Source organism: Thermobia domestica, chromosome 16 (genome assembly GCF_964235325.1).
Source record: "Thermobia domestica chromosome 16, izTheDome1.hap1.1, whole genome shotgun sequence".
Taxonomy (NCBI): domain Eukaryota; kingdom Metazoa; phylum Arthropoda; class Insecta; order Zygentoma; family Lepismatidae; genus Thermobia; species Thermobia domestica.
This window is the reverse complement of record NC_137469.1, coordinates 103663439-103687864: the sequence shown is the minus strand read 5'-3', so window position 1 is coordinate 103687864 and position 24426 is coordinate 103663439. Positions and strand designations below refer to the sequence as shown.

The 24426-nt window shown below is 36.0% G+C and overlaps 1 protein-coding gene across 2 annotated transcripts in view; it reads left to right on the top strand.

The window, feature by feature from the left end:
* cwo (transcription factor cwo) overlaps window positions 1-24426 on the top strand; it is a 193494-nt gene that overhangs the window by 140368 nt on the left and 28700 nt on the right. The window contains exon 3 of one of the 2 annotated variants that reach the window (XM_081742866.1): window positions 13340-13409. In XM_081742866.1, the coding sequence (XP_081598992.1) occupies window positions 13340-13409 (70 nt within the window). Of the gene's footprint in view, window positions 1-13339; window positions 13425-24426 lie in introns of both variants that reach the window. The other variant, XM_081742865.1, reaches the window with a different exon arrangement.

The window sequence follows — 24426 nt, the reverse complement described above, 5'->3', positions numbered from 1 at the left end:
CAGTGTACGAGAGATTTCAGGCTAACACATTTTTAAGACTAGAAATCAGTGTTGTATCTTATTGAAACATAGCTAGCCTATAATCTATCATATCTCACAGCAATACTTCGAAAAAATGCGTTGCCTTTCACTTTGTGAACAAAATATCTTTAGTTTCTAAACATTGTTATCTTCTTTGTTGTTGTTGTTGTTGCCCTTCTATTCTGGTGGCTTCTTTTGCATTTGGACATGGACCAATTGTGTCCGAAGTTCAACAAGGGATGCTGTGTGTAAGCAAACGACCTCTAATTGCGCAGTGAAAAACAAAAATAAGTGAACTAACTGGGCTCGGCATGCACTAAGAAGAATGATTACCTCTCCTGAACAATCCCAATTTGCACTCTGCTGGACTTTACGGTTCTAATAAGGGCTTAGAATAGTACAACGAGTATTAATTAATTATTAACGAAGTTCAAGACGTATCACATAAAATGAGTTAGAATGAAGTCGTTCAGAGACTATTTATTAAAAGATACCAGTATAAAACATAGGTATTGATAGTACAGCATTACTACTACTACTACTAGTACTAAGAAGTCAATAAGAATCTACAATCAAGTTTTATTACCACAAGAGCACAATGTTTTTATTCACATCATTTTTCAACATAGACACTCTGCTTTTCAATGCATGTGGTTCACTGTTGCACAAACTTTCCGATACCTTCTGAAAAAAAAAAAAAAAAACTTTTTGATTGCGCAGTAAGCTACAAATTCACCGCTTCCTTCATCTTTTGATCAGGGCTGAATTGACAGCCTATGGGAGCATCTTTAAGTGGACACAAATAGATGGTAATCTGACAGGGCGAGATCGGAATTGTATGCAAGATGCTCCAACACCTCAAAACACAGCATCTGAAGAGTTTGAACGGTGTGGGCAGCGGTATGTGGACGCGCATTCTCTTGCAACACACGAACACCTTCTGACAATCGACCTCTGCGGATTACTGACTTCAACTTACTTACCAACATATCAATGTTCCTTCTATTGTTTATTGCTGATCCCCTTTACCAGAGGTTGATATTGTTGATTCCCTTTTCCAGAGGTTGACTCTTGAATTTCTTCTTGACGTGAGATCCGGGGTGCTTCCATTCTATGCTCTGGTGCTTGCTCTCTGATTCAAAGTGATGAATTCATGTTTCATCCCCAGTGATGATTCGCCTGAGAAGCGCTTCACATTCGCTAGCATAATGGTCTTGATGGTGCTGACAGTCTTTCACATGGTTCCGCTTGTGTTCTTAATCCTGTTTTCTCGGAACCCATCTTGCACAGACTGTGAAAGTTGAACCTGTTATTCGTAATGTCATGTGTAGAACCATGACTAATCTGAATATGAGTTGCCACTTCATCAACAGTCACTCGTCTGTTATTCAGAATCAAGGCATGGAGTTGTTCAGTAATGTTATCAGTTGTTATAGCTGGACACCTTACTCCTTTTTCATCCTTTACACTCATTCGACCACTTCTGAACCGTTCAATCCACAGGTAGACACTTCGCTGTGGCAACACATTGTCTCCGTTCAGACCACAAAACACGGATGACAGAACACTGTTCTCCTTTGGTGCACACAAAGAGTGGCGGGGCCATCTTTACTTCGCAACAGCGCAAAGCAGACTAATGTGATAACGCTGCAACCTATCACAGGCGAAGCCAACAGTGATAGCTAGCGTCTGATGAGCACACAATGCCGTAGAGCCAACCTGAAACGAAATAGAAAAATATTGCAGTTATCTATTGATTTATCCTCGTAAAAAAAAAAAAAAAAAAAAAAAAATCTAGCACAATATAAATTTGAAATAAACAGAACATGCTAAATTTACAATGGGTGAAGTTTTTTTTTTTTTTTTTTGTCCTGAAATTACTTGTAAATATGGGCCTAAGTGTGATAACGGGAGTCAGGGGATGGGGCAAACAAGAGTTCCCTATGAGACAAGAGTTTGAAGCTGTCTTGTCTCGAAAAAGCGTCGTGAAAGAGCTGCCTCGTCACGTGAACAAATCTACTCCCACTCTCCTGGAAATTTAGAAAAGGTTTTTTTTTTTTTATTATTGAAAATACAGAATTGAAACAGGTTCTTTGCATTTTCCTCTGAACTTGCTCAATTACAATAGCTTTGCGTTCCCCCTTTCCCCCCACTACAGATACCTTATGTTTATATGCATGAAGTTTTTCAAACAGTCACTGATGTTAAATAGAGTACAGTTTCTGTACGCATGGTCACGGGTTCGATTCTCAGTAGATATACAAACCTAAATGATGGCTCGGATCCCACTTTCAGAAGTAAATTATATCTCACACAGCCTGAATAGTCAAATGACTTTAAACTCCAATCAACCATTTCCCCCCAGGAAATACAAATTCTTGAAAAATAATAATGATCTCTGCAAAACAAATATTTTGATTAAGAATATAGGGGAAGAAGAAAAGTAAGAAATTTACGGATATATATATATATATATATATATATATATATATATATATTTGAAACACACTAAAAGGATGTGCGGATGTAGAGACATTCTCAAATCCCATGTAGCCAAAATTTTGCTACAAATATTGAACAAGAGCCTTGGAATAATCGAGATTTATGACATATAAGGAAGTCTAGAAGCAGTTATTAGTTCGCGGATACCGAGCTTCGTAAATTTTGGAGGTTCTTCATTGTCTTCAAGTTAGTTGTATTGGAGTCTCTTTCACCACTTAAGCTATATGAAACGTGCGAATCCGAACCACCGTATTGCGTTGAAATTTCAGTGCTCTCCCCACTAGACCCGTGGTGAGGGCTAAAGAGTCGTATAGATTAACATTCTTAAAGAAACGTGTGTAATTTTGATCAAAAGATTATATAATTGTAAATTACAGAATACTGTAGAATGAATTCTGTAAAGTGTGATGCAATTTAATCTGGGAATGAACTTAACAGCATTTCAACAAAGAATAGTGACAGATTTCCACATAGAAAACTGAAAGGCTAAATAATGCCGCATTCAAGACAGAGAAATTCGAAGGGTTCATTATGAGTGCAAGGTTTTTTATTTTTCTCCTCAGAGCTCATCAGCGCACGGGTTAATTTCTTGTGTGTCCTTGATCATTCTACAGTAGAATGAAGAGAGAGAGAGAGAGAGAGAGAGAGAGAGAGAGAGAGAGAGAGAGAGAGAGAGAGAGAAGAACCACTTGGAATGAACACGTTTCGTTTCGCCCAATAGATCATTGACTCGAATCATCTCATCTCTCGTGGCTAACGTCACGTGACTTTCGGCTCAATTTGAGGGCGAACGAACTCGGGCGTCCTTCCCGGGCGCGAGGTCGTTTGTCGGAGCCACCTTCTATGATTCGGGCATTCACCGAGAACAAGATCGTCGTCGTAACACCTCTCCTTCCTCCGCCCCCTTTTATTATTCGTCATTCGGTGAAAGCTAGGTTCTTTCCATTGCATGCATATTGTTTGTCTTTTCTTTTTTATTCCTACATCATTCCGTCGGCTGCTTGTAACCTTCTTTGCATACCGAGTTGTGCCTGATTTCGATAAATATTTGGTTGTTTACCCTATCTCTCTCTTCCTTTCTCTTCTTTCCAGCTTGTATCGTGAATAAGCGTTTGTGTTTTTATAGTGTTCAGTATGTCAATGGAATACAGATCATTATTTTATCACAAACGAAGCTCATATGTTATGTATTGATTAATTTCCTTTTATTTTTATTATTTTTCTATGTTGTTTCTCATCGTTTCCTTTTAACCGACGGTTGAAGCGTATTTTTGTAGCACATAATCCCGGGTTTTATTCCAGGCAAAGACATAACCATAATTTCTTCGAAAAAAAATTGTTTGGGGGAATCAAAATTGAAATGTGGGGCTGCACTGCGACACTATTTGCCAAAGTACGTTCCCTTCACAAAAGTGACATCTAATCGCATCTTAATTTATCGTAGCCCCTGGTAGGGGCCGGTCTGCCATTGAACTTGAAAGTCTGACTGGAAGAAATAATGGACATAGTACTTTTAGTGATATCCCAGTGTCATGATTAAACTGGAGAGGGTAACGCAGTCCGATCTAGTAAACCAGAAATAAAGGCGATTAGATTTGATGTGCATGTCATGAAATTTAGTTTTAATTTACATTCTACTTTATTTACAAGCATGTTCAAAAATATGTAATCCAATTTTTTGTTGTTCTGTACAGTTCTATACAAAAGCGCAGAGCTCTCTCGTAAGTATATGGTTAGCTTAAATGCCTTCGGTATCCATTTGGTTAGCGTTCTGGTACCCATCTGGTTTGGAAAGCCCAGATTCGGTTCACTCTAATACCATATTAAGAAATAGGATCACGTCTCAGATAGCCTCAGTGATGAAAACGTGCGTTAAATTATAAACAAAATCGGGTCTGTTACTTTATTCATGAGAGATACTAACTACTAGTTAAAGTATTTTGCAGAATAAAAATAAAATGTTTGTCTATGATGGTTGATAGTCATTAAAGCAATTAGCAAATGTTGCAAAATTACGTATATAAGCAGTATATCCTAGAGACTATGCAACCTATCAACGATAAATTGTATAACTGGTTCCGTAGGTTGTAGGGAATAGTCATTTACTATTGCTACTTTGTTAACGTAATGCGGATAGAAACTAATAACAAGGTGGGCGCGTAGCCACGGACTATACAGTGCGCTGTATCTAAAACATTCTCAGGATTATTCTGAACTAGAGGCTGCCAATGCAAGATACAGTACATGTCACTGATGGCATGCGCGAGGTCAGAATTGTAAACGGAAGGGGGGGGGGGAGCTACAGTGCAAAAGTGCTTGAGTGTTACATTCAAATCTGCAATGAGCTCCCTCGTGTCTATGTAGATAGCGTACTCGCCTTTGTCGTGGGAGACCCGGGTTCGATTTTCGGCGGGAGCTCATGTAGTTCGGATCCGACGTTAAGCCGGAAGTCCATATCTCGTATAGCCTCTCTGCTGAGTAGTAGGACGCTAAAATCAAATCGAATCTAAATCTGCACATAAAAAGTAGCACCCGTGCCGTAGTATGCTGCAAATTGGCCACCTTTAGTTCCGAATTGTTCTGTGAACGTTTCACCAAAACAGATGCAGAGATTTCAAAAAATAATCACGGCATATACTTGTACAGATTTGGATTTGAATGGCCAGATTTTCGTGTCACAAATCTCGATCGACAAAATATCTAAGTATCGTGCTCAGGAATCTCATTAGGGCTCATGCTCAGTCGAACTCAGACTCTGGTCCTCGATGCGCTTGTAGTGCACGCTCTCATGTGTGCTTGCTGCACTTAATTCTTAAACCTGAAAAACGAACTCACGAGTTCAGACTTGGACTGGCTCTTGCTAACTACCCCGTTACCTCATTTATGAGATAATGACATGTTCACTACAACAGCTTATGCAATTGGTAAAATAAATTACGTTCCAGCGTATATTATCCGCCAATTAATTGATCTAGGGAAGGGATTTTCAATTTTTTCCACGGATATGACACCATATAGTTAACAAATAAAGAGAATATCAAAGTACTCGTAGTCAAAGTTATTCTGGAAAAGTATCTCTTCATCCCAGTGCCAATTTACACGCCTGCTGACTTATTTCCTAACTAAGTAATTAAATTTTGTTTTTATAAAAGCAGATTGGGTATATTGAAAAATCAACTTTTTTAAATTACTCAATAGATGGCTATATATATATATATATATATATATATATATATATATATATATATATATATATATATATATATATATATATATATATATATATATATATATAAAATATTAAAAACTAGCAGCGTTCACCCCGCTTCGCTGCGGTCACCCCGGAACGCAATAAACTTTGTTACTTAGATAATTTTTACTTTTTCGCTTTCAAGTGATTTATAGCGCCTGTTAGTTATGTTAACCCGCCGAGTCACAGGGTCATGCGGGTTGCATATAAATACGTTTATTTTTATACCTATGATGAACTAATAACAAAGGATTTCTACGTATGGACACCTGAATGGTCAATTATCTCAAGACACTGGTAATTGAAAATTAAAGTGATATGATAAAAACCATCTAGGGTCCACATCCTAACAACCCCCCAAAAATGAAAGAAATCGGTTCAGCCGTATTAGCGTGATGAGCGGACAAAGGATTTTTTGTACGTATTTACACCTGATTGGTCAATTATCTCAAGACACTGGTAATTGAAAATTAAAGTGATATGATAAAAACCATCTAGGGTCCAAATCCTAACAACCCCCCAAAAATGAAAGAAATCGGTTCAGCCGTATTAGCGTGATGAGCGGACAAAGGATTTTGTGCGTTCTCTTTTATATATATAGATTAAAATAACATTGTATGAATACTGTTGTGTGAAATGTAAGGAAGAAAGGCCAAATGTGTGAAAAAGGACGAAAATAAATACAATACCTAATTATGGTACTTCAGGTAAAGTGTATCATAATCAGAATAAGCAATGAATGTAGAAAAAAAAAGAAAGAAATATTACAGAATTTCACATTCTTTCTTCACCATGAAGGTTGCACTAATTTATCTAAACACAACTTCCTATCGTCTTATTTCAATTGAGTTTAATATTAATTTTAAATATCCGCATCTTACTTCACTAAGGGCCTTTCTCACAAAATCTAGGTTTTCAGGGGAAACAAAAAACGAAAGCAACGTGTGAACTTCTTAGTGGACACTCGTCTTTTTACAACTGCAACAACTCTGAAACTAGCAGGTCTAACGGTTTGAAAGATAGATATACTGATAGACCATCTGTACTTAGTAATATATGGTAAAATAATAATAATAATAATAATAATAATAATAATAATAATAATAATAATAATAATAATAATAATAATAATAATAATAATAATAATAAAATAAAAGTGCTAAAAATGGACACCCACTCATAATGAACAAAGATACGGTTTTGGGTTCAACATTCAACTTATTTCTGTACTTATTTTAGATATATTTGATGGAAGAGAATCTACATTCAAAAAGGTGCGTAGTAGCAGTTACCAACAGAAACTTTACAGCTTTACCTGATGAAAGAGGATTTGGGAAAGTTAATAGGCTGGGTTTCCGACTCTCTCTCTCTTTTTCTTTCTTTCTCTCTCTCTCTCTCTCTCTCTCTCTCTCACACACACACACACACACACTTTATGTATTTTGTCTCAAGCAAGATAATATTTTCGGACAACGCCACCTAGTAGGACCTTACGTACAATAGGTTGAGAAACTACGATCTAGGGTATACATGAACGGGGATACAATTTATCAACAAGGTCATTGATAGTATGTGTATGTATGTGTGTAATTTATTCTGTTTATGAGTATCTTGCCCTAGACCCTTTTCTTTGGTTTCTTTAAAGTATCATGTGTTTGTATTGACGGTTGGAAAGTTCTCATTTGATTAGTTTTCTTTTTCTCTCTCTTTTTTTTTTGTTGTCGATTAAAAAAAATACAGTTTCAGAAAAAAATGGGGAGAAATAAATTTTCCCTAGCTGCAAAATTGGTAACGTGCTCGCAATGGGGGTCACTCACCCAATCACGTGTTTGTTATCGTGGAATTCACGCGACTTGCTGCTAGGCGCATTGACTCATGGGACGAAGAGATATGAAGCGCTACGGGATACATTTTTGTTCATATATTATGCAGTTAAGAGGAACGAATAGTGTGTCAAGGTGGTTTCAGTAGAAACACGCGCCCCCCTCAGAACAAAAAAGCATGCAAATTGTGTTCACTTGCCTGAGAACATATTGTGTGTGACATGGAAAATGATGAGCGCTACTATCATGATGAGGTAAGGCCTGTTTTTCCACGTACTTTTTAAAAAATAAAAACGTGAATTGTAGTATTGTGCCCTTAGCTAAAAGCACAACATTCCAAAGATTTTTTTTTTCGCTCAGAGAATCACGTTGGTTACATAATTGAATTTGCCCACCTGCAGATATCAAAGAGAGACTATGCGTAGCGCTCTTTTCTTTAAGTACTGTGAAGGTTGCTATGCATATATTCCCTTCTCATAACAAGAAGTATTCATTGTTGATGAAATCTTTAATATTTCGTGGATATGCCTACTTAAATAAGGTAGACTAGCTTTAAATGCATTTTAAGGACGATGAGCTATTAAATTAGTGGAGAGAGAAACACGTGTAAATTCATGTTGACTACCAAAATCTCTTATACCTTGGAATCAAACCTAGGCTTGCCAGATTAAACTGAAGGCAAGCCTGGAGACAGCGAGCGATATTTGTGTAATTGGGGGGATAATTTTGAAACTGAAGGTTTCTGTGTATATTGGTACCACTGTTATCCCTACCACTTACAACTACTAACTACTAACACCACCGTTACTACTAACGAAACATGTGTTGTACCAAACTAATGAAAATAACACGAAACATTACGATTATATTTTATATTTTATTTATATTTTATTTAACCATGTTATTTATATTTTTTGGTGGTTCTCGGTCCTGAAGAGGAATCCTATTTTGCAGAACAGATTCGTGGAAGAATGGTCGAGTCATTTTCAAGCTTATCTCCACACGAATTTCGGCCATCATAAGAAGTTCTGTTGACATTCTTATTGTTTGAACATACAACTTTCACTATACTAAACACTCGTTCAATACGTGTATTTACTGATATGGTTCCCAATATATTAGTTGAACATCTCGGCACAAGTACAGTATTTGACGATAAGCCTGTGCATATTCATCTATTTGGAGGTGATATAAGAATCGAGGAACCTGTTACCAAGCATTAGAAACAAAACTAAAAACAAAAAGAAAAAAGAAAAGAAAGAAGCTATACCGTAAGTTAGAAGTTGAATTATAAAGCTAAGTTTTTAATTATTACGTAATTAGTTTTATTTGGCATTGATACATATATTTATATTTTTATAAATCCCAGGTCTGTGATTTCTATTTCTGTAGGATATAACTGCATGAGAAACAGTTTTGTGGAAAATTAAATTTCACAGAAGTGTCAGTATCATCTCTCTCTCTCTCTCTTTCTCTCTCTCTCTCTCTCTCACACACACACACACATACACACACATTTATTTATTTCTGAGTGGTTTAAGCCATTTTTATGTACGATAATTAAATGTGATTTATTATATATATATATATATATATATATATATATATATATATATATATATATATATATATATATATATAATAAATCACATTTAATTATCGTACATAAAAATGGCTTAAACCACTCAGAAATAAATAAATGGGTAAGAATCGCACTTAACAAAATTTTGCTTTTCCTAAATATATTGGTTTGTGATTTCTTTTTTTTTTTTTTTTTTTTGTTTGTTTTTTTAATATCGTATTTTTAAAGAATTTATAGCCAAAAGAAGGAAAAACATTCATGCACATATACGAAATAAAACGCCAATTGTTTTCTGATTTATTATCACTGTTGCTGGGAAGATCAGCCGTCGTCACCTCAGCAGAACTTCTAAATCGGTTATTTTTCCTGACACTTGTGATTACGATAGTTGCAGACGCATTTTATTAAAAAAATATCTATTTTTGTAACTCAGAGATAGAAGATTATATTCCAGGATTTTAAACGTCCCGATCAACAAAAAGATTTCTCCTGGACAGGACTTAGAATTCCTCGCTAATCTCACCCAAAGCAGAACAGTTGGAAACCCTATTTTCACTGATTGGTAAAGCGAGAATATAAATCATTATTTTGAGTAAGTTTCGTGCATCTGCTTTATCGGAAAACGCACTCAATAATAATAATAATAATAATAATAATAATAATAATAATAATAATAATAATAATAATAATAATAATAAACTTTCTGGAAAGGAATACTATTTTTCGAGAAAAAAGCTTCGTTTATTTGGTCGTTTTAATTCCGGAGACCAATATTGAAACGGGTCAATTCACAGTTGTTCAACGTCGTCACAAAAGGATTTCGATTCTCTTCAAGCACTTCGAACTTCGGTTTCGTGAACATAATCGACATGTTCAAATGTATTTTCGTTCTCTTCGCGAAACATGCCGAATTAAAACGTTTATGTTTCAAGAATGGAACGTAAAACGTCTTCGGTTTCATTACCATTAACAATCCTGAAAAAAAGAAAAGAAAAAAAGAGAAGAAAAAAGAAAATTAAAAAAAAAACGTAATTGTACTATGTCTAAGAACACTCCATATTAATGAATGACAAATTTCAACGATCTTACTATAATTAGCCCGAAACCGTGTTCTTATGCCTGCAGTCAAGGTTATTTTTGATTATTCGCACACTAATTTCAATTGTACCACAATAGTAAATTTAATGTGCACGCCATTTAATAAATTCTAACACGTATTATGTGTTGCATTGCCTCAAGGCCAAGTGTAAAATGCTCTACATACAGGTGATTGGTGTGTGTATAACAAAACACAATAAATCAGCATATCATAAGATAGTGCACCAATCATTAGTAACCATGTAATATTAAACTGATGTAGGGGTGGAAGTGAACATAATAAAAATTTACATGACTGTTTTATGTTTAATTATAGTAATAGCATGATGTGGCGTATTACGAAGAATAATATATATATTTTTTAACATACGGGAAGTATTGTGAACGCATGCGCTTGAAAACGTGGTGTTTAGAAGTCACATGTGCAACTGCTACGTGCATCAATTCAATTGCACATTTCTCACGCGCCTCCAAGGTGACTGGGTAGACAGGATGAAATCTGAATTTTTATCGCCTGTGTGTTCCAAGATGATAATGTATACTGCTGGAACCTCTTTAAAATACTGACCATGAATAACAAGAGATTCCAGAAAACTCCGATCGAAGGACAATGCTTTTGTTTCTTTCAGTTGAATTCGTAGTTGTATTAAAACTGAATTTCAACACAGAAACATAAATATCAACTCGAAGAGAGAGCGTATAAAAGTTCTTCTGTTCTTTATTTATATATATATATATATATATATATATATATATATATATATATATATATATATATATATATATAAAATATAAAGGGTGGATCCAAGGGGGGACTAATGGGCTATAGACAGACAGCGGCTCGGAGACAGACAGTGATAAGCGCCACTTTCGGTGGATAAGTTTAGAGGTCTGCACGGGCCAGAATGTTTAGCTCGGGCCCAGCCCGGCCCGTGAATTTATACTGTGAAGGTTTACCTGAGTCTGAAATATGTTTTAGCATTTAGGCCCGAGCTCATGTGATAATCAAATGAGCCCGAAATAAGCCTGAATTACAGAAACTTTATAATTTAGACAAAATTGTATTTTTATTTACAGCAATTAGAGATTTAATATCACAGTTGAGTTTTAAAAGTTCTCCAGAAAGAACGATCCAATAAATATCGTTGTACAGTATATTTACAAAGTTAGGCCCGAGAAAAATGGTCTTTAAATTTACGGCCCGACCGGCATCGGGGCCGGCTCTAGCATGTGTACGGGGCGACGAAATCTGTCTTAACTATTTTATTTAAAAGAAATATTTCATGTTGGAAACAGACTTAATGATGATGGTTGTTAAACTTACTAAGCTGACTTAGGTGAATGCTACATTCATAAATGATGGTTAGGTCGCAATTGGTTTTAGGTCACATGGACAGTGCTCTAGCAAATTGTCAAACAAATCCCAGCGTGAATTGCTTGATTGTTGTCGAATACAAGAACTCAGTTTTCAAACAGTAGCGAACACCTGTTCCATTTAGTTATCACAGTTTTGATATGAAAATTAGTCCTGTTTTTGTCACAAACAAGTTCCTGATCATTGAAGGTGGAATTTTTTTTTTTTAATTAACAGATGTAGAAGGAAAATAAAGAAATAAAGATAAAAAGATCTAGTTGCACTGGAATTGAAAACTGATATATTGAGATTGAAGCTCGATATTGAATTCTATAAAAAAAGGTTACAATCTTTCCTCTGCAGGTGTGTTTGCTTTATCTTTCACTAACTAAATAGATTATTATTTTAAAAAACAGACACAACGAGATTGTATTTGCAATGTTTAGGCATTTCTGAGTGCGAGTGCATTTTCTCTCTTCTCCGTTGTTCATGATGGGGTAATATACTTAAAATCATTGCTTTCAAGATTTGTTATTTCTGGAGAAAGAGGCGGCAAATGCCATTGAACGGGGCTGCAAATTGCCTAGGGCCAGCCCTGCCTTACATTCGGCACTTTCTGATTAATCAAAAGGAAATTTGAATATTTAATAAAATTCCCTCTTCCCCCTTCGGAACCCAATTTTTGAAAACTCTGAAACAAGTGTTCCAATATTTTTAATGAAGAGTTTATAAACTGAATTTCACATAATCAACTTAAGAGAATCCTCACAAAGATACCTTGTGAATAAATAAAATAGGGACATTTTAATGTTAAAGAAAGTCCCCCTTTCTCCCTTTAGAAGCGCTGAATCCCTTATTTTTAATGAAGAGTTCATACACTCAGTTTAATTTCTCTAATGCGAGGGATTCGAGAGTTGTGTTATTCTGGGGAAAATTTTGAATACTCTTTTCCGCCGTAGAATGGTATTTCCAAAAATCCTTTCTTATCAATTACTTTCGTGACGAAAGAGCATTATCTCCAAATATCACGTTAATATCTATAGTAGTATGGTCTGGGCGATGATGAGTCACCTACTTCTACTCTCTCATATAATACTAGAGATTACAAAGTATGATAAAACTGGTCACTGTTTTAACATTTTAATGAAACCCACAATGGTAAATGTGTCGAATATGTAAGAAGTTCAGGCTTTTGGAAATGAAATTTTTCAGTTTTACGTCCGACGTTATGGCGTGTAAGGCTAAAGCGGATGGTGATGATGAGAATGAATGAAATAGTGGAATGAAGAAAGTGGAAAGAAACTGGAAACTCCGAGAAAACCCACGCACACGGTGTTTGTCCACCACAAAGCCCACTTAGCGCGAACTTAGATTCGAAGCAAGGACATCACGCACCAGAGGTGAACACTCTACCACTGGGTAACAGCGATTTCAAGTTCAGGCTTTTAGCGTATGTAATTTGGATTCAGGCCCGTATCCAAGGGAGGCCTAGGGAGGACCGGACCCCCCTAAATTTTTACCGGCCCACTAAAATTTTCACGGTAGGCTTGCAAATAAACTATAATATTTTTGGATCGGGCCCTCCCTAACCTCTACCGCCTCCCCCTACATTTTTGGGCTGGCTACCGGCCTGTTTGGATTTACCATTGAAAAAGTTTTTGTTTTAGAATTTGGCACCAGTTTCTAATGTCTATTTTCTTTTATTTCAGGAACTTAAATTTTGCCACTGTAACTAATGAGGAGGATGAATTTGGTTTCCCGAAAAAGAAAACCGCGAGGGTAAGTGTACGACAGGTATGCCACCTTCTATTTTTTATATATAGTTCTTTTCAGTGTATAATATACAGAGTGTTCGCTAAATACATAGAAATATCAATGGAACATTAAAAAATAAAAGTTTTTCTTCAGCTGAAATGACAGGAAACAAACTTTTAAAAAAGTTCTGAATTTTGAAATTAATATTTTCGTTGAATAATTTATGGCTTTTAGCAATTTATTCCATGGTTGTTCTATTTAAACTAACATGGATATAATTTCATTTTTGTAAAGGTATTCGAGTACTGAAAGGGATTATCTTGATAATTATCTGAAATTGAGTATTTTGTGTGTGAAATGAAATTATTTCTGAATGCTACTTATTCTACCATTGGAACTATATATAACTTAAATAAAAGTAATATTTGACCAAAGGAGACACTTATCTGTTTCGACAATAATCATTGTCTTCGTTAGATAATGTTAGATTAGTGATGATAGATGTTTGCCATGGTCATATTTTATTTTTATTGAAATTATAAACTTGAAGTCACTGTTGTATATATTATGTTCGTATTTAATATTCTCTAATAACAGCTGTATATCATAATAAACAGCACCTGCTGTCAAAGTGGGATTTCAGTCTTTAAATTTGTGTTACATGAAGAATCGGTTGCTCAGTGGTAGAACGAGAGACTATGGTTGGATGCGATCCCAGGCCTCGTGAGCTTGTGATGAGAAACATAGTGTTCATGAGTTTCCTGCTATTTCGTTCTACATTTTTGGTCCAACAATTCTTCGAAAATGATTCTCTTTCATTAACCACTCATTTCCTTTAGGTTAAAGAACATAACAGTGGAATGTTAAAGTTTTCGTTTCATTTCATTTTTGAGGTCTCTATACTTAGGTATATTCAATGTGTGTCCGAGGCACTATGCTTATATAAAATTTAGTTTGTCTCACAATTATACGCCGAGGCTAGGGAAAATGGATGATAACAATGGAATGAAGTAGGAGAAGACGGGAGAACCTCGAGAAAACCCAAACATACGGTGTTTGTACGCCACAATGTACACTTAGCGCGGACTGCGATCGAACTACGGACCCCAACCACCAGAGAGGTGAACGCTCTACTACTGAGCTCTTTCGGCCCCCCTAAAGTGAAATTTTTAATTAATTTGAGGTTTCTCGATTATGTCCTTTATGCTAAAGGAAATGGATGGTTAATGAAAGTGAATGATTATGAAAGAATTGGTGGAATGATAGTGTGGCAGATGGGAGAATCTGAAGAAAACGGGTACGATGTTGGCTAACACAAACTCTCATAATCTGGGATCGAACGAAAGACCTCTTAAACCAGAGCTAATCCCTTCGTGACTAAGTGATTAGCGCACGCGCCTTTGGCGTGGGAGACCCGGGTTCGATTCCCGGTGGGAGCTCATGTGGTTTGGATTTCATTTTAATCAGTAGGTCTACGTCTCATATAGCCTCGCTGCTGAGCGGGACGTTAAACTCAAAGTAAACTCTATCAGTAGATGTCATTCGTGTACCGTACAGTATGATTCTACTGGTAACACAGTACGTTCCAAGATGTACCATATAGCGTTACTTAATGGAATACTTCATTTACTTGTATCAACCAAGAAAGTTTGAACACCAAGGATATGACTAGATGTTTCTGTTACGATACAAAAGTGTAATACTTTTGGCTTAAAAAATAATTTTAAAAAAAAGTGTTAAAACTTAAAAATAGTTATTGATAGTTTCATTAATATTATTTTCAAGTTCAATTGCTGCGTATTCCTGTAGCCTTCTTTTATTCATATTTGAACGATGCACGTGTTTCTGAATGTAGCTATACAGACTTTTAATGCTGTGGACAAAAGGAGACGATGCTAATATATGCAATCGAAAAACGAATAAATAATTTATTAAACAGTGAAATCAACGTGAGTACGAAGAGAGAATTTGTTCGAAATCTGTTTTCATATAAGGTTTGATCTTCACAAAATACAAATAGCTTTTATAGCTTAAATTGTATTCTTTGAATGGGATATGTTATTTGAAAATTAGATGTAGAGGTATTTACGAGTAACTGATTGGTACTTACCTCCTGGAAGTAACATCTCTTTCCCCGTTTATTGCGTGCTAGTTGCACTAATCTGTATCAGGCTGTGTCCAAGGGAAAATACAAAAAATGTTGGAAGAGGATTTGTCTAAAAACAAGAACTTCTGCTATACGGGGACTTCAAAAAGGGTGTATATGTCATTTTGTTAATTTAGCTCGAAAACTTTCGGACGTGAGATTGTGGTTATATCCTTCTCGGTGCAACCTTGCTTTTTAAGTACAGTAATATCCCAACTGACGTGAGTTCGGTGTTACGTAGTCCTCTTTTGTTTGTTTGATAACTTGTCTCCCGCTATTTTTACTTCCGAGCGAGGATAGGAGAGAGAAAGTATGGCGATAGTGAAAAAAAAAATCGAAATTTCAAGGAATTTACAAGTTTCATGTTCCTACATACCGAGTTTTGAAGCGATTTTTGAATATATGCCCGTTCATTCGTTCGTTTCGATGTATGCACACTTGCCTAGAGGCCATACAATTCAACGTACCAGCACCAATTTTTAAACTTGAGATTTTAATAAGACTATCTAGAAGACTTTTTGGAATTTTCTCCCTGCCAAAAAATAAGAATAGTTTGCTTGAAGAAGGAAAAAAAAATTCCTATTTTATCAATAAATGGCTTAACGATTTAGCTATATTTCACACATGAATATTTCATTAATATTCATTAATATTCAATAATTTAATACTATGTTAAAGTAACTTCTCGGGGAAAATTTCAAGAAGGATAGATTATTCTTAGAAGTGAATGTCTTTTCGGACGATTTTCTCCGGGACGGCTTAGGAGATTTTGTTCATAATTGTTTCATAAATATAGAAATGAACCTTGGTGGCAACTGAGGATTTATTCCTACGAACGTTTCAATGTCCTTCGAATAGAATGAAGCGTCTTTGGATGCAAAGAAAACAAAGACAAGGCACTCCAGACTGTCATGCTTCTGAATCGTGTATTCCTTATATGCGTATTCAGGGACTGGATCAAGTCAGTTGTTGAGATGTAGACAAGGTAATAATTTCCAACCATTTTTTTTTATTTATTATTATTATTCTCCAAGTTACTAGCGCTAAGAGCATTGTTCTGAAAATAGAGATTTGAATCTTATTCCGGCTCCTTCCCTTCAAACATACAATAGTTTCGTATGGTTTTGATGTGTGTGGCTACTGATTCCTGAAATGAAATGAAATGAAATTTTTGAGTTTTACGTCCCACGATTATGCCGGTTAGGCTAAAGGAGACGATGATGATGACTAATGAATGAAATGGTGCAATGAAGAAAGTGGGAGGAAACGGGACAACCCCGAGAAAACCCACGCACACGGTGTTCGTCCACCACAAAGTTCACTTGGCGGGAGCAGGGTTTGAACCCGAGACCCCTAGCACCAGAGGTGAACGCTCTACCACTGAGCCACCGCGGCCCCACTACTGATTCCTCTGGCGTCGATGTGATTGCTTGGATTTGTATACTACAACCATTTTTTGTCGAACCCCAAAAGTCGATGCAGCGAAATTTGATAGGATTGTAGCGAGGTGCACGTAAGACACTAAAATATGTTGTTTGGTGTCGGTACATGGAATAGCCATTCCAACAGGTTCCACATTTTACCAATTCGTTGTAAGTAATATTACCGAATAGCTTCATCGCTTACCCGAAACCTTTTTGCGTTTCCTGGAAGCCTGTCTTAAATCCGTTTCAATCGTTGCTTTCAGTGTATTGTTGATGGTTAGTGGTCTTTCCATAGAATTAGGAATCCTGCTCCGATGACAATTTTCTAAACCACTTCTAGGCTGTTCGTAAACTTACTACGTTCTCCGCAAATTCGTTATGTATATTTGGACCTGCTGTTACAGACTTTCGGCCTAACTTGTATTCATAAAATGTGCATGCCCAAATAATAGATTGTTGTATTTATACGGTATACACACCTGAATAATATAATTTTTCACATGCACGTTAAATAACTATTTGATTATTGCAGATAACACTATTTAGACAACACAGTTAATAGACTCACTCTAATTGTTCCCGTTTCATGTCTCGTCCCATACGCTCTGTTCTACTTTGATGCGGAGTTATTGGGGAGCAAGTTGATACATTGGAGACCTCACGAACTATTTTTTGATCAGGTGGTATATACCATTTTGTGTATATACAGTGTGGCTTACTTGTTTTTTTTTTTTTTTTAACATTCTTTCTCGTCCAAATTAATTAGTACATTTTAAAAAGTTGTAAAGAATTTGAACCGTGTCCAAGAGATACAGTATATGATGACAGTCATAGTGAAAGTATCTTGTATTTATCGAACACTCTGTATAATTACTTTTATTTAGTGTTTAATCAGTACGAAATATAATAGGAGATATAAGGTGACTGAAAAGTCAGTTTCCCCTAATAAAAACTGCATGTGTAATTCTAAGAATTAATAAAACGTAAATGCATATGATGAGAAATATGTCGACTAAGTACAGATAAAGTACTACAAACATGGGCGTCTTTGACATGTTAAAATTGAGGGAGATGGAGGTGACTAGAACGCTAGTAGACCTAACTAAATTTACGTTCATCTCAAGAACTTTTTTCTTCTCTTATGCTACGTTTCTGCTTCGTACAATGCAATACTCTTTATCTGAGTTCCTTCTGTAACTATCCGTTTAGTGACACATGGTATGCTTCTCATCATAATAATCACGATCTTCTTAATGAATTTTCACAATTTTTTCCATTACTTCTATTTAAAGTTCATATTTCACGTTTTCAATACTACTTAAGTATTGAAAAATAGGCACCTTGCTCAAATGTCTGTCACTGCCTCAATCATCTAGCCACCATTGTTTAATCTTTTTCATATTTATTTTCATTTATTTTCAGAGCCTTTCTTTATGTTCTTTGGTATTATGTTAATTTTCCATTTAGATTCTGCAGTAACAATTATTTCATCTGAAAGTAATTATATTAGTCCTTCTACCTCCTATAATCAAAGTGTTCTCTAATGAAACTCTTTTTCGCTATTCTTCTATATCATAAGGGATTTTGCTGGGAAGCAACACTTTTTGTCAAATACCTCTTCACATTGTATCATTCTATAGGCCTATCATTTTTTGTATTCCAACTTTAAATGCTTCGTTCATATGTAAGTTTCTTGTTATCCAAAGCATCTTTAGAATGGTCATTTAAATTATCGAGGTAAAGCAGTTAATACACTTCTAAATTAACGAACACGACATATCAGTGACGTATTTACGATTTTGTTTCGGGGAGGGCTTTGCTAACTTTCGGGGGGAGGGCTTTGCCTGAAAATGTGAAAATTCTGCAAGATATTTCATATACTTTACTATAGTAAGATTTTGGGGGGCTTAAGCCCGGAAGCCCCCCCTCCTAAATACGCCACTGCGACATACACTTCCTTTCTTCCATTTGTCTAAACCTTTTCATTTACTTCACTCAATGGACGCTAGTTGAATTAAACTCTTCAACTTCCTATTCATCGTCCTCAACATCTCTTTCGTATTAGATCTTTTTTGCGTGCGACGTGAAAATAAGATACTGGCGGAAATGCATTTTACTTTACTCCGTAAAAAGAAAATCCTCAAGATTCGAGGGAAATTTGTACATCAGTCACCGTAAACGGCAGGCTGATCATAGTGTCTATAGAGGGCATATATTAGTAGTACTTGGACAGCAAGACGAGCGTAGTTAAGCATGATCACATTTTGTGTCTGCAATCTTAGGACGATGTCAGTGAATGTCTATTGTGCAACTAAGGTTCTTTCAAGCGTAGATGTATACTGAGATCTTGAGAGAACGGGTAAATGTTCCGATGAATTGCCGCTAGCAGATTATGACGTCTCATGTTTTCGAACTTGTCTCTCAGAATCGCCATTCCTTTTCCATCCTCGTTTACTTTTTTTCCTGATTTTAATGCCTAAAATATACAATTAATTTTCACTGTAATCTGGCTCCTCAATGTATTTCTTCATTCAAGATCCATTTCCATCTTCAGTTTGTATTTTCTCTCATACAACCCTTCATTTTACATTAAATTTATCTTCATATACATTATTCAGATTTCTCTATCGCTTTTAGTTTTTTCTTGTCACCTTTACTTCTGTTGTAGATTTCCCTGTTGTAGTTGTAGATTTTCCTTAATTCGCAGAGCAACTTTCTATAAATTTTCTTCCCTTCTCCAGTCTTCTTCATGGAATCCAATTGTTGCTGTTGAGCAATGAGAAAAGTGGGGGGTTAAGCCGAAACTATTTTGGCTAACCAGGAATTAACAAACCAAGAAAAGCAACCTAAAAAAAAAAAAAAAAAAAAACTTTCTTTGAAAGGCATATATCAGTTGCACGTTTCCATCACACCAAAGTAATACTTAATAACACATATAACATTCATTGGTTCTGTCTGTTTTTTATTTCTTACATATAGAGCTAAATACTTTTTCATCACCGATCTATTTCATCTTCAATACAAAATATTGGAGGGCATCCCCCCTGTCCCCTGCCAGAGACTCCCTGACTACAAGTGTCATAATTTTACTCTTCTAGAGGAAATTACTTTTGGACCACCCTATATTATAATATAGGGTGTTTCAAAACAACACCGACAACGTTTGGGAGGTGATTCGTGACACCAAGATAAGACAAAAAGTATAGACCAACCTGGTGCAGAACTCCATCATTTCAAAGTTATAGATTGCCGAAAACAAAAGAACTTTAAAAGTCCATAGCTCCAAAACTATGGAACCTACCGTAGTCGGATCAAAACTCCACTTAGAAACTAATATGTGCCCTATTCAAAAATCCATTTTTCAGAATTCTGCGGTACCTCCTCAACAATTTTTGAGAGGTAGTTGGTGAGTACTTCAAATTATATGCCCATACCCAAACTCCCTCTATAAAAATTGTTGCACGAGTACTTTAGGACTCTGAAAATGGTTTTTAAATATTAGGGCACATATTAGTTCCGAAGTGAAGTCTTGATCCGACTACGGTAGGTCCCATATTTTTGGAGCTATGGGCCTTTTAAGTTCATTTTTTCATATTTTCGGCAGCCTATAACTCCAAAAGGAAGCGTTTGTACACCCAGGTTGTTCTATACTTTTTGTCTTCTCTTGGTGTCAGAGGGATCACCTCCCAAACGTTGTCGGTTTTGTTTTGAAACACCCTGTATATATACATACATGATGAGATATATGATATGGTATGTCTGTTTCTTGTTTGTTATTGTCCTTTAAACCAAACTCCGAAGAAGGTGTTGTTACCATGACTGCATTGATGTACGGAACTACTCATTTAGCAAAGCCTTATAATTCAAAGGTGTATATTCCTTTCTAGTCGTCTTGTAGACGAAATGACGTCTGTCTATATTTATAGCCTCTATAGCTGTTATCGGTTTTATATTTCTTTTCTCTTCTTTGTGCGCGTACAAAAGAAATGTATTTTAAGGAATCGTTCTAAATATAACATTCTCGTATTTATTTACTAAAGCAATAGCATAAGTAGATCATAAAGGGATCTAGTTACCTTATAAGCCATTGAATCTCTTGACATCTGTATTTTCTGAGAAATTACATTTGGATGACGTAAAACAGGTTTCAATGTCTGCTAAGGTATTGATATTGCTTTTTGAGTATAAGAATCTTGAGTTCTTCTTAAAGCATTAATGGTACGTTTGTTTCTCTCCCACCCAGGGGTAAAAGTGAAGGGAAAGGCGGGGGGACGACGTCGTTCCCCCCACTTCCAAAAATATATCTGGCGTCTCTCCCTTCCTAAAAAATACAATGGGCTAAGATAGGGACGGGGGCGGCGTGACATCAAGCGTTCCCCTACTTTTTCAGATCCACTCTTACCCCTGCTCCCATCCAGTTCAAAAAATAATTAACAGGAATGAAAGTTTCTGACACCATTACAGTAACATTGCCTGGAGTTCAGCTTCTGGGAATGCTTAAATACCAATATCGCATGCGATTAACATTTCTTATTTTATGTTGTCACCTATAACATTGTTGTTATTGGACATGTTTTCCACCGCAAATTCATATAGTCTGCGATTAAACCAAGTACCCCCTATATACGAGGCAAATCAAAAAAATAATGGAGCCGATTTCAGAAATTTATTCTGTGACGTCTGATAAACATATGTTACGTTATTGTGAAGACGGGTTGCCACGTTAGAAGAACCTGTAGCTGTCATAAAAAAAAAAAAAAAAATCTTGAAACCCTACCATATTTCACCGTGTACACAGTCTTGAAAGGGTTATAAAACATTTTTTCCATCTTGCAAGGAGTCGAACAGTGTCAAACTTTCTGGGACGTCTTGCTTGCTACCTGCTATCGCCCTCCCGCTGACATAAAGGAAAAAACAGTTTCGCCGCTTCCAAAACAACGGATTCTTTTGGACAGGGAGGGGAAGTGCGCCAAAATACACGTTTTTAATGAGGAGGTTAATTGTTTGTCCACTAGACTGCAGTGCTGCATGGGTGGTGATACCTTTCTTGCTAACAAGAAGTTGTAAGATTTAAACAGTAGATAGAAAGATCGGGTAGCAAGGTTTATTTTATGTCAGCTACAAGATTCATGTAAAGTGGAAACGTGCCTTTACACAAACCCGTGGATGGAAAAGGAATACTTCCCCAAATCCAATTGCATCAGTCAGTAGGAAAGAAGGCAATGTTCTTATTTATTTATTTATTTATTTATTTCACTTCAAAGTACAAAGCGACCTTGTTCTCATGTACGACTTCGAGAACCACATGACCTCATTGTTTCGGGTGGTGTTTCGATCAAAACAATTGACAAAACAGACCCGCTCATACCTACCCTCCTGGGATCCGCGGTCGTTTCCGAGAAAAGAGGTTGATGGACAGATGCAGATAACTGAAATTGGCAGTCTTGAGCGGTCATTCACCTACCTCGTCCTCAATAAAGCCACGTTTCCACTTTGTATGAATCTTATAGCTGACATAAAAAGACCTTGCTACCGATCTTTCTATCTACTGTTTAAATCTTACAACTTCTTGTTAGCAAGAAAGGTATCACCACCCATGCAGCACTGCAGTCTAGTGGACAAACAATTAACCTCCTCATTAAAAACCTGTATTTTGGCGCACTCCCCCTCCCTGTCCAAAAGAATCTGTTGTTTCGGAAGCGGCGAAACTGGTTTTTCCTTTATATCAGCGGGAGGGCGATAGCAGGTAGCAAGCAAGACGTCCCAGAAAGTTGGACACTGTTCGACTCCTTGCAAGATGGAAAAAAATGTTTTATGACCCTTTCAAGACTGTGTGTGCACGGTGAAATATGGTAGGGTTTCAAGATTTTTTTAATGACAGCTACAAGTTGTTCTAACGTGGCAACGCATCTTAAGGAAAAATGGGACAATATAGTAATAAGCCTATACTAGATTCAGTTGGTAAGTGCTACTCTGCAAGTGGTGTATTAACGGACGGAAGTTAGAAGGGTATAGTCAAAACGTTTTTTAGAAATGAAGAGATCGATCGAAGTAAGAATTATATATATATATATTTTAGACTGAGTCTAGTGTTATGCAGGAACGCATTTGTCGCTAGCTTAATTTTTTGTAAAGTATATTTGTATTCACGTAAATTCATTGAGCGGATTATTAAAATTAGGCTACATTAAAAAAGAGAAAACAGGAAGGTACAGAATATTTGTAAATTGAAAAACTGGATTTCTGGAAAACAGTTAAATCAATGAATAATTTTCTTATGAAAGATATTCAGAACCAATAACATATCCAGGAAGGGGCAGGAGCAGAGATTGAGTGATCAAATAATATTACAACAATTAACAACAGGGTTAGAATATTAAAATAATGAAATTGCAACTCTGTACAGTATTGATTACTAAACGAATGTAATTTCAGCATGGGACGAGGGAATTTTTTTCCCAATTAATATTTTGGAAAAAATCACTCAATAAAACTTGCTGGGGGTGAATAAATTGAAGTAATGGCAGAATTTTGCAAAATAATTACAATAATTCATATGTAATCAATTCATATGTAATTACTGAGTAAAATAGTGGTGGTTAATTTCTAATACAGTGAAACCTCTCTTAACTGGCATCTCTCAATAAATGGACACCTTCATAGAGGACAAACTTTCTTATTCTTCCATGCCATAAATATGTGTGGTGTGGTGTTATGAGAGAGAACCATTCCTTTTAGGGACACCTCTCATTTACGGACAAATAATCGTGTCCCACCGATGTCCGTTTTGAGAGTTTTCACTATATTACTTTAATAATATAATAATAATAATAATAATAATAATAATAATAATAATAATGTGTGAACTTTCTTTATTGAACCTACCACTGCGAAAAACTGATATATTATAATAATAATAATAATAATAATAATAATAATAATAATAATAATTATTATTATTATTATTATTATTATTAGTAGTAGTAGTAGTATTCCAATAGTTGCGTAACATAATATACTGTTTTCTTTGAGTTTGTTTAGAAATGTATGTCACTATTTTGAGAACACCCCCTTTTATTTTGAAGACCCCCCCCCAAGTAAACATTTCTGGCATACTTACTGGATGATTCATCCGATCATGTCACACGTTTCCAGTTATCAGCGATTCATGTTACATGTTCGTGGCACTATATTGGCGTTGTGTTCAAGCGCTATGGTCTCTTATCTCCGGTTTCGCTCGTGCAACTCGACCGCGACCCCCTATATCCATCTCATGTAACTCGCGGCGGACTACGATTGTCGACACAGGCTGTCGGAGGTGCTACTTGAGTTTTTGTGTCACTCTTGATATTCTTACCGTTTTTGCTCTGCTACCTGTGGACAGAGAGACGGACAAAGCCGTTCTATAAGACTTCGGGTACTTATGCATAGCATAGTTTGGAAGTCTAAAAGTTATCACCACCACCATCAT